This window comes from Dasypus novemcinctus, chromosome 2, assembly GCF_030445035.2.
Source record: "Dasypus novemcinctus isolate mDasNov1 chromosome 2, mDasNov1.1.hap2, whole genome shotgun sequence".
NCBI classification, from domain to species: Eukaryota; Metazoa; Chordata; class Mammalia; order Cingulata; family Dasypodidae; genus Dasypus; species Dasypus novemcinctus.
The window spans coordinates 100,061,725-100,077,947 of record NC_080674.1 but is presented as its reverse complement, the minus strand read 5'-3'; the positions used below and the strand labels follow the sequence as shown (position 1 = coordinate 100,077,947).

Below are 16,223 nucleotides of genomic sequence, written 5' to 3'. Positions count from 1 at the left end.
GGCACAAGTTATTGATTTATAGTTCATTTAAGTTAATTGGGTTCTGCTAGTTTTCACTGACTTGAGAAAGCTCCTTGGCAGATGGATAAATCAGATTACAGCTTCTGCATTTATGGAGAAAGTCTGTAAAACCAAACGGCTAGACCAAAAGTACCTACAACTGAAAGCAGAAGAATTGCATCCATTATCCATGTGAAATCTAAGCCCCCTCTCGATATAGATGTGGAGTGGACATAACCATCCCAGGGTCCACAGGATGGAGGAATAGAGTATGGATTAGAGTGTACTTACTGATATTCTATTCACGAACCATTGTGATTAGTAATCAAAGAAAATGTAGCATTGACGTGGAGAAAGTGGCCATGGTAGCTGCTGAGGGTAGGGAGTAGGAAGAAGAGATATGATGTGGGGGCAATTTCAGGACTTGGAGTTGTCCTGGGTGGTACTGCAGAGACAGTTACTGGACATTGTATGTCCTCCCATGGCCCACTTGGAGAGTGTAAACTATAATGTGGACCATTGACCATGTGGTGCAGCAGCACTCAGAGATGTATTCACCAAGTGCAATGAATGTCCCGTGATGATGTAGGAGGTTGTTGTTATGGGAGGAGTGGGTTGACGGGGGTGGGGGGTATATGGGGATCTCATATTATTTTAATGTAACATTAAAAAAAATAAAGACAAAAAAAAACAACAATCACCAAATGGCTAGAGAAGTTGTTCAAATGCAGGGCTCAATGAACAGCAGTTCTCTTCTGTACATTTGGGGCAACATCATTTGGAACTACTTTTCATGGAAAACTAATTGTTTTCAGCCTCAGTATGGGTTGGGCAGGTTGGTGGGCAAACTTGGGACAATCTTCTCCATGGCAACCTCTGGGCTAAGGAACACCCTTGAAGAGGGAGCACTTTTTCTGCCTACCTGCAAAGAAACCTTGTCTCACAGATTCTAGGGAAGATTCCTTGTCTGCAGGAACCTGGCATAGCTTTTCCACCCCTGGGATGAGGTGGTCCCCAACCAAGCTCAGGTACTGCCTGCCTCCTTCTGGAGGAGATGCTGATTGCCCTGGCAAATCACCCCTTTCACAGATCCTGCTGGAGCAAGTCTTCCTCAAGATGGTTCAACTCCCCTCCTGGTCCTCTCTGCTCAGTAACTTGACTGGATGGTATGTGATGTCCTTTAGAATTAATCATCTCTTTCACAATGCAAAGGCCTCCCTTGCAGGCCATTCCACCCAAAACTACTCACGAGGAGCACGTTTCTCCAGATGCCTTTAATTCCATTCCCCGTTTCCTAGTGTCTGTGTGAGTCTGGGGTTGCTTCTACAAGAGTGGTGTGGATTCTCAGCCATCTCAGGCAGATGGGTCACTCCAGTTGAGTGCTGAGCCAGAGTTCCTCTCCCACAACCCAATCCAGCTGCAGCTACACGCCAAGCACATTCTAAGACTGGAGCAGAATGCTCTCAGTTTATGGCAAGGACCTTGGAAAGGTCAAAGATCAGAATTCCTGTTCTGCTTACTGGGGCTGGAGGGCAGTAATTGCAATAAATGAGGTGGTCCGTCATCTGGAAGCCAACCACACTAACGACACGTTTCCTGTTCAACATATTTAATTGATTAAGCTCTGGGACTTCACATAGGAGCTTTCGACTACAGACAATGCCACAGTTTACCCTTTAGCTTTACCACCTTTTATTGAACTTAGGTGGAAGTTAAGACTCCCTGCTTTACAAATCTATCTTGAAACACTCTCCCTTTCTTTTTGCTGAGCCCTACTGAGAAACCCAGACATGAAAGCACTCTCATAACTTAGGTTGAGGTGAGCAAGCTCATTTATTGCTAATTAGAATTCAGGGGAACCCTGGAGTGAAACTGAAACAGGCAATTAACTTCCAGCCTCTTGTCTTCACTGGGGATAGCCTTAGGAATGAGTACCCATGTGGTTGGTTATTCTGTGCAGATCAAAAGCACCTCTGGTTCCCAGTCAGTGTCACAGGGCCTTAAATGTGGCCTCTTGAACAGCATGTGGTGGGAGATCTCTACTTCTCACCTTTTACTGCACACATGAATGAGCAGAGGGAGAGTTCTGGCTGGGATGAGTGTCCCCCAGACCTTCTGCACTCAGCGTGGTTATATAGGCATTGAAGTACCAGCCTCAGAGCTTAAAGCTTCCCACTACAACACCCTTCTCATGACCCCAAATACCCTCACCTTTCTACCACCCACCATGCAGCAGTGGTTATAAAACCCAAGGGGCATTCTCCCAGCCAGGGCCAGTTTCTCACATTACAGAGTCAAGTCAACCTCAAGTACCCACCTGGCACAGGGCCTGGTGCAGAGTACATCACAAATATTTATTGCAATGACTGATCCATGAAAAACATTTTAAAGGTCTGGCTTCCTCCTTCTACCAATTCAATTTATGGCTGTTTTCTTCCACCCAAAGCCAGGATGTGCTCAGATACTATAAACCAATTTTCATATTAGCCTGGAAAAACATAGAAAGAAAAATCTGTTCCCAATCTAAAGAGGTAAATGAGGTTTCCTTTTACAAGAACAATGCATTTGTTTAAAATAAATAGCTGATTAGTTCCCTGGAGTAAGGAAGGAGAATCCAAGGAATAAGCCCTAGTAACAAAAGGCCACAAACTGGTCCTTGAAATCAGAGGGCCGGCTGCTGACTATAGGTCACTTATTTTCTTGAGGAACTCATGGGCTTAACCACGTGAATCTGGGCATAGATGCTGAGGCAAAGTGCAGTGCCATAAAAGAGAGAGAAAATTCTAGTTCAGGGGTATTCTAAGCAAGAGGAGTCAGCAAGGCAGTGTATGCATGTGCATGGAGGAGGGCATGTGGGGGCTTTGGGTGGGGAGCGAAGGTCAAAAGATACCCAGAATCAGCAAGGTGCAGCAAAGGCTCTGGGGGACGGCAATGCCAAGCGAGGATGAAGCTGTGTGTGCCGGCACGGGAGAGGTAATCTCCCTCAGACTCTTCCACATGAAATCTTGGGGATTTGCTTTGGCTTTACTGGATTTTATGGGAAAGAATCTCAAAAAGGTGCTAAATTCTGAGTCCGGGTTTGCGCAAGGCGGAAATGAGAGTACAGGCAGGCACACAGGAGCCGGAGGACGGCCGCTAACATCAGGTTACCTCCCCGTAAAAAAATCAAATACGGGAAACAGAGGATGTGAAAATTCCTGGTTTTAATATTGTTTTTGTTCCCATGCCTGTGAACTTCTTAAAGTTCCTATTCTGGCAACAGGTGTGTGTGTTCTGATAGCAAGTAGGAGAGGGCAGCAGTCGGCACCCACCGTCTAGGATTCCAGGGCTGACTCGAGGTCCCAGGGACCATCGGCTGACTTCGAAGTACTTTAGGAAAATGGCTATTTTTCACCTTCTACCTGTAGTTGGTGAAGCTAATATTGACATTCCTTCCATCCAGTTCTCAAACCATTATGGAATTTCACATTGTCAACTGTTTTAGATCGTCATTGCTAAAACAAACACCATACAATGGGCCGGCTTACCAACAGAAATCTATTGGCTCACGGTTTCAGAGGCTAGAAGGCTTGCTTCCTTCTGGGGTATCTTCTGGTTGGCCAGAGATCCTTGGGTTCCTTGGTTTTTCACGGCAATGCACATGACGGTGACTTCTCCTCTCCCTGCTGGATTCCTGTGACTTCCGGCTTCTTGCAGATCCCAGTGTCTTCTCTGTGACTTTCTCTAAAAGCCTCCAGTAATAGGATGAGACCATCCTGACTGAGGTGGGCCACACCTTAACTGAAATAACCTTATCAAAAATCCTGTATTTACAATCGGGCCACACCCACAGGAATGGGTTAAGAACCTGTTTTTTTCTGGGGTACATAATTCCAAGCCACCACACCACTCTTTCCTAATATCATCACCATTCTGTGGTGGAATAAGTCTGTCTGAACCTTCCTGACATTAGTACCTTCCACCTGAGAGAGATTACTTCAAGGGAACCCACTTAATTTAAACATCATCAAGTTCACATCAAGTTTAAAAGTTAAAAAAACAAACATTAGGGTAGTTTATCTCCACACTCAACATAAACGTGATGAAACACTTCTTTGAACAGCAAATTCTAATATTCTCTTCCCCAAGGAAACAGTATCATGAAGGCAATTTGCACATCACTGGTATCAAAAGTGATATACAAACTTTTCTGTACAAACACCAAAGGTATACAAATTTAACATATAATATCAAATGGGGTCTTAGCTAAGTCATAACCTCTGGTGCCCTTACTTTATCTATAAAATGGAGTTAGCCTGTTCGATGAGAGGTGCCTGCTGGTACTTACAATCAGCATTGTGCCATCTAATGGAGCAGTTGTATACAATGCTTTTTGAGACCTGGGTATGTTTAAATGCTATTGCATATTAAAGGCAAATAAATCAAGATAAAGGAAACTAATACTGAGCACCTATGAAACACCAGGTCTATTTTCCCATACATTTGTACCTCATGTTATTACTGCAAAGTAACTATTGTTACATCATTGGAGATTAGCCAAGAGTCAGTGTATTATTTACTTATAATTAACCAAATTCAATGACAATCAAGGTTTTGAGACCTATATAACTTTGCTTTTTCTATTAAATTAAAAGGCCTGTTAAATACATACGATTTTTGCAAATTTAAGGCCAGATTAAAACCAGATTAGGCTGAAATCATTTCTCTGATTTCCTAACTGGCAAGTTGTATAATCTTACTCAATTTTTAATTCTCACTTCCACCTGTAACTTAAAATATTAATCTCCATGTATCTTAGAAAATAGTTGGCAGTTTTAACAATAGCAGTTGATATTATGTCTGCACCAGGCATAGGGCTAGGCACTTTACAGGTATTTACCTGCTTTTCAGGTAGGCGGTATTCCTCTTTTATATTTGGAGGAAACTGAGGCTAACAGAAAGTAATAACTCTCTATAAGTGGAAAATAATTGAACCAGAAACCAATTCCTGGCCTACTTGAAGCCAGAAACTATGCTCCACAGCCTTTCAAGTATTTCAAATTTCTTGAACTTGTTGCCTTTTGTTACCACAACAATATTCCAAAAATTTTTGTTCAAATTAAAAGTTACAAAAGGCTGGGAGGCAAAGAAAGTGAAGACATAAGCAGCAACAAAATGCATAAGGCAGTCATCGTGCAATCTTGTACACAGTACCCAAGGATCTCTTGCACTACATTTACATAGGAGGGAAGCAACAGCATCAGAAAAGAGAACATCGAACAGGGGGGCATTCAATTTCCAGCATTTGGCTTGTACTTAAATGGCATTTTAATAAGCAACACACAGAATAGTTTTTCCTATGCTGATTTGTCTTCTAGTATGTCCTCTGACTTCCTTTCAAACTATTGCCTACTGGTCCTGACTGCTTGTCAACATTTGGGAGCATTTCCATCATTGACAACTCTACTGGGTTGTTTTGTTATTAAATTGTGTTCTCCTTTTATAAAAATAAGTAGGAAAGAAAGTTATTATACATATAAGCATAATCCCTGGATGGAATACAGCTCAGCCAACAACAGCAACCAGGGGTCCCAAAGGTGTTATTTAGCCTCAGCTGGACTTAGATCAGTTGATTGGGTATCCATTCATGAAGAAAAATAATGGAATTGAAGTACAAAACATCAACAATTGCCAATTATTGGATCTAGAGGGTAGGGTATAATTTAAAAATTTAGGGGAGGGTATGTGGCTCAAGCAGTTGGGCACCCCCTCCCACATAGGAGATTCTGGTGCCTTCTAAAGACGATGAGCAGACAATAAGTGGATACAAGGAGCAGACGAGTGGACACAACGAGCAGACATAGCAAGCAGACAGATGAGGGAGCCACCTCAGGAGTGGGAGAAAATTTAAAAGTATGCTTTCGCTCTCTGGGAAATACCCCTTTATAGCATGAAAGTCAACTGTTCAACTTGCACACTAGTTTCAGAAAGCACTGGAGGCCTTTTTGGGTGCATGTGGGAGAGGGCTTTATGGTAAGAATTGAAAAGTAAAGAGAAAAGATAATACAACCAAATCAAACCATTTTGTGCCTTGAGTTAAAAAAAAAAATTTTGAAAAACAGCAATATTTATTACTATCCATCCCCAAAAGTCCACTGGAATCAAAGTGTTCTTTACATTTATAATTGTTTTTTGTTCAGTTGTTTGCTGCAGATATCTGTAAATAAAAAAGAATCAAAATCTTAACTAGAAACTTGATCAAAATCTTTTAAAATCCTAATAGCTTTTGCCCTATTAAGTATTAAAGTCCATCAAAAGAGTCTTAAAAAGACATGGCACCAAGGCTCTTTTGTATCCCCAGAAATGGGATTTCGGTATGAGGGTTGAGTTAGATTTACTGAATTACGCCCTAAAATGCCCAATTTCAAGCACAAATGATTAATTACTATAAAAGATTACTGATTCCAGTTCCCACAGCTGGAAAACAAAGTAATTCTCAATTCTACTTCTAGATTACTCATTGTAGACTATGCCAGGAACAAAGCGGTAGCAGTGTCCCTCCAAAAGGGCTGGGCACTCCAATTTTAAGTAAATCAAGACAAAGGATGTTCCCTCTATAACAGCCAATGTCCTTCCACCTTCAAATTGAGATAGTGAATGTTATTTGGTTTCACTGGCATAAAAAGTTACAAGTCTCACATTGATTTATGTACTGTATAATTATTACCATATCTTGGCTACTAAGGTGATCCAAAGCATAGACAAGAATCATGTCAGTTCAAAGAGCACACAATTGCCTTAAATTGAGTTCATGTAACTGAGTCCCCTGCCCCATGCAACCATTTAAGATTATGCTCCACCCCCCCACCCCAACCTGGGGGCAGGTGGCAATGTCTGGAGACACTTTTGGCTGTCATACTGGTGGGGACTGTGCTGTTGGCACCTAGTGCATAGACACCGGGGATACTACTAAACATCCTACACTAATGGGACAGCCCCCACCCTCCAAGACAGACAATTATCTGGCCCAAAGTGTTAAAGGTGCTGAGGTTGAGAAACCTTGAGTTATATGCAGCAGGGATACTGGTATCTTAGCGAGACAGAAAACAAGTTAGGAAAAACAACATATACGGTTACTGCCCTGGTGGAACTAATAATCGAGAAGAAATACCACTTTATACATGTAATTATTTTTATTCAAAGAGTCCACACCTTATCTGTATTTAAATACTTTTATTTTCATTTCACAAGGAAAAAAAAAGCAACAGTGTTTGCAGTTCCACATGCCTTTCAATCAGTGGTCATAGCATAACAAGTTATCAGAAATATAAAGAAAAATAAGCTTTTTCCCTTTATAACTGAAACAACACAATTTGCATATACAATTTTATATATATACATACTATTTTCAAAGTCTTCCACAAAAGACAGCTTATGATATAAACTTAGAATTCCAAACCACAAACTCAGACTCAAGAAATTGAAGATCTTTATATAGGTGCTCAAAGACAAAAATTTAATACCTTTACAAATTTCCAAGTAATTACTTTCCAAAGTATTTGAAAGATACTATTCTTCACAGCAACATGGAACACTTGGCTTTAGTCAAGACAGTGGTTAAGACTAAGTTTTGTCTCAATGTGAATTTGTTCATTAATGCAAATGCTCCAATTATGTTGTAATTCTCATTTCATATATACATATACACATGAGTGTGTTATTGTACTGATGGTTTGTAACTGTTCAACTTCTGGAACATTTCACGCAGTTAAGCCATGACCTTTTACTTCCTTTGAAGTATTTCAAATTAAGAACTGTTCAGAAATATCACTAATGACTACCATGACTAACTCCAAAAAGGTGTCCCCCTGTCTTTATTTATGATCAAAGTTAAATATGTCATGAATAAACCTTTATTTTTTCTACAGCAGTAGGTATAAGTAACAAACAGCAAAATATAGGCTAGTTTTTCAACACTAGAACCTGAGAGTTTGATATGGTAAATAAAATCTCTTTGCAAATTTTCTGAGTCCTATCACCTAAAGTTTCTAAAAACTATATATAATAATATGGCAAATCTTCAGCATGGAGTAGCATCATTATAAATGTCAAAACAAACATATAGTGCTAAGATGCTTGAAGGAAAGAAAGCAAGAAGGCAGGAAAGAAGGATGGAAGGAAGGAAATGACATTCACACATACATTTTCTTTGATACAGACAAATGTGGAGTCAAAGCATTTACCATGTGGTGGATGAAGAGACAATGCGAAACGTGACACAAGAATGCCGAAAAGTGCACATAAAGGTCTGGATGCATGAAATGCACACGAAAACACACAGCTAATGAGGCAGCACTGGTTTACATTTCTGAGTGCAATTGAAGATAACATCTAACAGGGGCAGGCACCAAAGACAAAAGGGAAAAGGAACAGGAATGGTACAGCTAATGTAAAACCGAGGAGAGATGCAGCCACACTAAACAGCTCTTTGTAAGAAAGGGCCAAACTTGTCATGCTATCTCTAAAACTCCTTTTGGATTAGGTTTTGGGCCCATGTATTCATTAACTGGAACCGTGACAATAACTCAAAAGGCTCATTCCCAGAATCAAAATAATTTCCACTGGGTACACATGAATGTGCTATTGATAGAACTGTAACTGACTTCTGTAGATGATTCAGAACTCCGGTCTCAAAAAGGAGCTATTCTCAAGAGTCTTCAAATGAGTTTCAGGCAGCACTTTTATTTTATAATACCAAGGTCAGCTTTACTGTCTTAGCAGTTACTGAAAGACTAATCACCAATGAACTGAAAACATACGTTTACTAACTACTGTCCTCTTGTCTTTCTGGAATTTTCAAAGTACAGGTTCCGTTCACTATTTTATTCAGTTTGAATGAACAAGAGAAATATTAGATCTGATTAGATTTCACAGTTCAACCATATCCAAAGTGTCTTCTCACATCCAAACAGTCCCTTACCTTATTTGCTACCTGCCTGTTGCCATTAGTTAAACCACTACCACCCTCCTCCTGGACCTTCAAGCCAGATGGCAGGGATTTAGTGGGCGTTTATTTTTGTTAGGTACCTTTAGAGCCCTGCAAGGGACTAAGTACTAAAGGGAAATGATGGGAAAAAAAGAAGCAAATTATTTGTGTGTATATATATTTACAATTTTAAAGTTATATATCCTACAGAATAAAATGAAATTACCACAGCTACTATACTGGTTACTGCTGAACAAGAAAATATATGGGAAAGGAAGAAGTGATCTGTCATATTAGGATACTCAATATTCAATAGGTCCCTAAATACAAAATGGAATAAAGCATAGTTACACTTAAGAATAACCCCTGCCAAAAAGATAAATCCTTATAAAACTAACAAATAAGTAAGCAACACACAATTATTCTATTCACTTTTGCCCACACAGGCTATAAGAGAAAGGGGTGAAGGGGAGATCTGTCATACACTGATCCTCAATTTTCTTTAGTAACCTATACAGTGATGCAATGGACTAGGTATAAAATCAGTAACAGGAAAACATTTATATACATTTTTTAAAAGTACACACCCTGTCCTTTCCCCATAATCATGACCCACCCAAATAAAAAACCTCAAGCAAAATAAAACAACAAAACAAAACAAAACAAAACAAAACAAAACCTACCCCAAATTATAAAACTATTGCCTGTGCAGGCAATGTGGGACGGGGAGAATAGGAGATTTATCATACGTCTGGACCTCCATGTTTCATTAATACCTACATGACCCAGCAAAGGACTGGATACTAAATTAAATAATACACAAAATGTAGCAAACATTTATATACATTAAAAAAAACAAGCCCCCTTTTCCCCTAAAAAAGAAATCCAACATCTGTTCTACCACTGCCCCATTGTCCACCAGGCAATGAGGGCAGAGAGGAGGAGAGGTTTTTCATAGAATCAATCTCAACCTGTCTCTTTCTCTTTCTCTGTATGTGTAAATATCCATATACATACACCAACAAACCCTAAGATATGTTCCAAATATGACTACTGCCTATGTATACAGGATATAGGGGAAGAAAGAAGAGATTTACCACACCTCTGAATCTGTGCTTCTGCATTTCATTTTATACCTACAAGTCTGAACAAAAAACTGGATTCGGAGTGAAAGAACAAAAGAAAGTAGCAAACATTATATACACTAAAAAATATATAAACCTAGAAATCCCCCATCCCACCCCTGCCAAAAAAAACACAAAACCCCAAACAACTACCCTACTAGTCATTGCCTAGACAGGCAATAAGGGAAGGGGAGAAGGGGAGATTTTTCATAGAATGAACCTTGATTTTCACTGTGTACCTAAAGTACCCATGGAAAGGTCTAGGTACAAAATGAAGTAACAGAAAAAAGGTGCAAAAACATTTATATACACTTTTTAAAGTACATATCCCCACCCTCCTGGGGGTGGTGATGGAATAAAAAAATAGCTATACTACTCTACAACTATTGCCCACAGAGGCAATAAGGAAAAGGGACAAGAGGAGATTTTCATACAACCGGACCTCCACATTTCATTAGGTACCTACACGTCCCAAAAAAGGACTGGGTTCTAAGTGAAATAGCACATATAGTAACAAAAACTCTATGTACATTTTTAAAAGTGTGTAATATATCCTGCCCTTAGTCCCCACACCTCCCCCAAATCTTTGAAAAACCCAAACTATTTAAAAATTATTGCCTGTAGAGTGAAAAAGGGAAAGGGAAAGGAGATTATTATACATCCAGAACTCCATGGTTCATTAGGATCCTACATGTCCAAGTGAAGGACTGGGTACCTAATGAAATAATAAAGAAGTGAAAATATGTACATACATTTTAAAAACTATATACCCTGATCTCACCCTCTTTCCCAATACCCACAAAAAAAACCTTGAAACTGATCAACTACTTTACCAGCCACTGCCTACACAGGCGATAAGGGAAGGGGAGAAGAGGAGGCTGTCACCAACTGCACCTCAATTTTCTTTATATATTTAAACATCGATTTAAGGGGCGAGGTAAGAAACGAAGTAACAAAAAAGTAGCAAAAACATTTATACACATTTATAAATTATCTATTCTTGCTCTGAAACCCTTCTCCCTCCAGCAAGAAAACCTTCAAAAGACCCAAACTACACTAATATTATTGCCAAATAGGCAATAAGGGAAAGGGAGAAGAGGAGATTGTTATACATGGGGAACTCCATGGTTTATTAGGTACTTCCCAGTCCAAATGAAGGACTGGGTACCCAATGAGATAATATAATATAGTAGTAGAAACACATATAAACATTAAATACATATCCCTGCCCTGCCTTCCCTCCCTCACCCTTCACCTCCACTCTCCACCCCGATCCCCCCCCCAAAAAAAACCCAAAACCTCACTGCAACAACTACTCTATGAGCCACTGCCCACACAGGCAAGAAGGGAAAGGGAGAAAAGGAGAGAGCTATACACCTGGACTTCCATGTTTCATTAGGTACTTTCATGCCCATGAGGAAATAGTAAGAAATGAAATAGCAATACAATGTAATAGCAAATATATTTGTATTCATTAAGTACATATTTTACATACCTTACTCTCCTGCACCCCTGAAACTAGAAAAACTACTCTATGAAACTACTGCCCAAAGAGGCAATAAGGAAAAGGGAAGAGAGAAGATTTGTCATACTCTGAACCTCAGTTTTCATTAAGTACATGTACATCCAAAGGAACAAGTATAAAATCAATATTAAAAAGTAGCAAAACATTTACATACACTTAAAAGAATAATATATAACTCTCCCTCCCTCTGCCACCCTCAAGTCTAGATCAAGACAATAAGCAACTACTGTATATTAGTTATTGTCTACACAAGCAAAAAGGAGTGGGATAAATGGGTTATTTGTCATACTTCTGGACCCGCTGGTTCAATGGATATCTATATGTCCATAAGGCTGAAGTTAAAATGAAATACCCACAAAATAGCAGCCAAGACAATTAAACACATTTTGAAAGAACATACCCTGCTCTATTCCCAACATAACCTCCTTCCAAAAAAGGAAACCAATAAACCACTCTGTCAACTGCTGTCCACACAGGCAATAAGGGAAGGGTAGAAGAAATAGTCATAGGATAGTAACTCACTTTTTGTTGGGACAAAACACATAAAATTAAAGGATATAAATATCAAAACACATATGTACATTTTAAAAATATATACCCCCTGAAAGACACTCAAAGAATCAATCACTAGTCTGTGAGCTATTGCCCACGCAGGTAATAAGGGAAAGGGGGAAGAGGAGCTCTTTCATACCCTTGAACCTCCATTTCTCATATGGTACAGCCACGAAGAGAACAAAGCCCAAAATGAAAGAATGCAAAAAAATAGCAAAAATACTTCCATATGTCAGTTTTTAAAAATAAAAATGAGAGAAGGATGATATTCTTTAAAAAGAGAGTAAAGTCCAATAAAAATAGAAGTCACGAAGGGGAAAAGAGCTATATCATATACCAATGATCTCAAGTTTTAGATAGGTCTAAGTAACAAAATTCTGGTATAGTTTTGCAAACTCAGTCCAAGAATTGCTGTCCTTGGTAATAATACATCTGGTATGCATACAGCTTCCCTGGAGCCCCATGAAACACCTGGGGCTTACATGATATTTGACAATCTGACCTCAGATTATGGCTTTAGGTGCCTTAGTCTTGAGTAGACTTTCAAAATCCAACATCAATAATAGGTCATTAGAAATCCAACAAACTCAGCACTTAACTTCCTGATATTCAGAAAGGATTCTGTTCTGTAATCAGTAATGTTGATGCAACTCTCTTGCCCTCAGATACCTATATAGGATACTTCTGACAGCTCTTTTGTTCCTACAGTGCCTAAAGTACAACAGAACGAAAATCACTGTGGCAAAGAAAATTAGAGTGAAGTAAACCTGTGACAGTAAGGAAGCTTTTCATGAACACTGTAAAAGTGACAATCTAATTTCATTTAAAGAGACTTATATGAAACCATAAGATGGAGAAAGGTACATGCTTATGGTGGAAGCTGACACTATTTGAAGTTTAATATAACTAATCATTTGATACTAACAAACTGAACTCATTCAATTTTTACTTTCATAACTCTTGAGATCTCCAAAGCATAATTTTTTCTTGCACAATTTCCAATTCTATCTTTCCTATTAGTTTAGTATGATGTGCCACTCAAGTGGACAGTCCCTGTAATAAAAGGCATACAATATCAAACAACTAAATTCTGTCACAGATTTGTGTGCTTATAGAAAAAAACAAACTTTGACTTTTGTGCTTCAATCTATTTGAGTTCTCAGAAATACAGTGGCTAAGATAAAGTTTTGGGGAAAAAAAACTTTGAAAGTTGCAATTATATACAAGTTTTATTCATTATTTAACCGAGGTTTCTAATTTAGAGATAACCGTTATTTGACCTGTATGGATGGGTTAGTAGAATTCCATTAAAAATTATGGAATTCTATGTAAAAACTGAGGGAAAGTCTACCAAAACTAGAAATAATTTAGATGGAGCCGGTAGCATGGGAATGAACAGCCTTTGAGTACAAAGACAGCAACAGGGTATGAGTTACCTCTTTTTTCCTGATAAGGTTTTACTTATAATGACACCTCTCCCATACCACACACACGCATACACACAGTTATGGAGAAAATGGATATAATTCAAGACAAGATTTGCCATATGCAGAGTTAGCACATACTACAGGAGCAATGTCAAGATGGTCAGGTAAACTGAAGAATCTTAACTGATTTTGAGAAATAACAATATATAAATGCTGTATCAAAGTGGAATTTAGTTATACATGGTAAAAACAAAAACAAACAAAAAAAAACACCGGAACAACAAGAAAACCCTAGAAAGTTTTCTAAAATACAAAACAGTAACTTTCAAAATCAACTAAATTATCATCCATTTACTGAAGCACAGAAGTAAGATAGACCTACATTCACCTCAGTTTCAAAAAGACATCTTTAGATGATTCTGTGATTCTCAGGATAAGCAGAGAGATAAAATGTTGTTAAGAAGAACCTAAATTGGGGGAAACATATTAGGATTAAAGAAGGCTATCATTTAGTTTGCCAGCCTTTTAAATTTTGTTTTATAAAAATATTTTCCATAAAAAAAATATAATTTTATACAGTCTCACATATTCTAACTTCATACCTAACTCAGTTAAAAAAGTGACCTTTCCCATTGTCTGACTATGGTGTTTTAAGTGCTCGCAAATGGGCGACTACCCTTTTTATGTACATAGAAACTATTTTCAAACAAAATATAAACTACTCAGGAATTATTAGGAAGAAAGCTTTTCTCCTTTTGAACCAAAGAAACACAATAATCTGGGTATAAATCTGCATAGCTCAAAAAAATTCAAGTAGAGTATTTCTCCTCAGAAGGAGTAAAAATGCCAGTCTTGGATATTCTCCTTCATTATTCTTTTTTGGCCATTTCTTTTAACCTGTTAGTTTGGCCACAATTAAAGAAAAGCTATGATTTCCAATTAAAGAAAAGTACTGTTATTGATACTGGAAAAAATTCAAAGCCCACCATATCAAACCTGAATTCAAGTTAGTCCTACCTTACATTCTATTCATTCCATTAAGGTATTATGGTGAACTTCAAATAAAAAATTTCAATTTCTTAAAGGTCTTTTTAAAAAATATGCTTTTAATATGCTACATTATGATAATTAAATGAAAACCCACACATGGGTATGACTTGGAAAGAAAATATCTATGACCTATCATGCCAAAAGGCAACTTAAACTGTACTCTTAGTAATAGTGATATAATCACAATGAAAGACACCAGGGTTAACAAAATGCCTGCCACAAATGTAGAAATATTTATCTATAACATAAGGTATATCTATGGCAAGGAGTCATAAAAGTGTACAGATTTGGGAAATATCAGAATTCATGAATCAAACAACTAAAGTTAACTCATTTTAGAGCAGTTTCCTATGGTAATGTCATAAAAGATTTAAAAGAAAATGTTAAATATTTGGAAAATTTAATCTTTTGGCCTTGCATTTAGCTTTTCAATGCAACAAAAATGTAAAAATTCTGTAGCACCTGGCTATTCTGCAGAAAAAGACACAATAGCTATTGATCTTATTTAAACTTTTTTTCAGAAAATAAAGGACAAATCAAAACCCCAACTCAAAGTAGATCTGCACACCTGAGATCAGTTCTTATAGTTACATGCTTCATTGTCTTCATTAATATACTCTTTGAAGCAAACTTTGTACCACATTCAAATAACATCTTTAAACATGAAAGCGACAGATGGCTGATAAACCTGCAGCCTATAAGAGGTTGGCTCTTAGGCCAGACCTTTCATTGTGTCAGTACTTTCTAGATATTAAGAAACAGAACAAATTTCTAAAACGGTTTCTCCAGATTATACCCTCCCCCCCATTTCTTTATCTTCAAAGTAGAAAAATTACTCATTGTTTTCGTAGATGACTGGCATTTAGGTGAATATAATTTTGTAATATATAACTATAGACTGCCCAAAGACACTTCAGAAAAGACGAATGAGAAATACAGACAAGCCCTGAGCTAACTTGAACTCTGGAGAGTGCAAACAACTTGGCAACAATTCTGGCTTCACCTTGGCTTTTTGCAAAAGCAGCAGAGCCCCAAGTTTACAAGCTTTCTGAATAGATGGCAAAATGAGGTGCAGTTGTGTGCGTTACAGCCACCACGTCAGAGTTTTTAGGTTCTTCTCCATCCATCGAATATTCAACTGAATGACTTCCAAAGCTTCCTGGACACAACGAAGTCGAAACGTTGCCTCTGACTGGTTTTCAAAGAATGCCTCGACCTGTAAGTTCCACACAGAAGTAATTCAAAAGAAGAAAAGGTCAGTAAATCCCAGGTAACTCTGAATATCTTTTTCAAATAGGCTTTAAATTAATGATGGCTGTGATGTTTTGAAAGCAGTGGAGAATAGGTACTTTAATATTCAAGGTATCTACACTGAGTTCCTGATTGAATATAGTGAAATCTGAAGTACTTGTTAAACTGAATTCCCCTTACTCCCACAAGGATGACTGTTTCAAATTTAAAACAGAAAACAAAAAATTCCAAGTTAGAGTAAATTAGGTAGAGTCTAAAGTTAAGTGTGGTGTTAAAAGTGCAACTTGCAAACACAATTTTTCAAAACAATTTTATTACTTTAAAAAATA

The 16,223-nt window shown here is 38.0% G+C and overlaps 1 protein-coding gene across 4 annotated transcripts in view; it reads right to left on the bottom strand.

Moving 5' to 3' along the window:
- Positions 1-7,197: 7,197 nt before the first annotated feature.
- Positions 7,198-16,223, bottom strand: part of LNPEP (leucyl and cystinyl aminopeptidase) — a 124,725-nt gene continuing 115,699 nt past the window's right edge. For 2 of the 4 annotated variants that reach the window (XR_009180639.2, XR_009180638.2), the window contains exons 18-19: positions 15,647-15,859; positions 7,198-14,060 (exon numbers count right to left, since the gene is read on the bottom strand). Coding sequence is in view for 2 of the 4 variants with exons in the window: in XM_004455952.5 (XP_004456009.1) it covers positions 15,728-15,859 (132 nt within the window). In the remaining 2 variants the exon portion in view is untranslated. Of the gene's footprint in view, positions 15,860-16,223 lie in introns of all 4 variants that reach the window. The other 2 variants (XM_004455952.5, XM_023588075.3) reach the window with 1 other exon arrangement.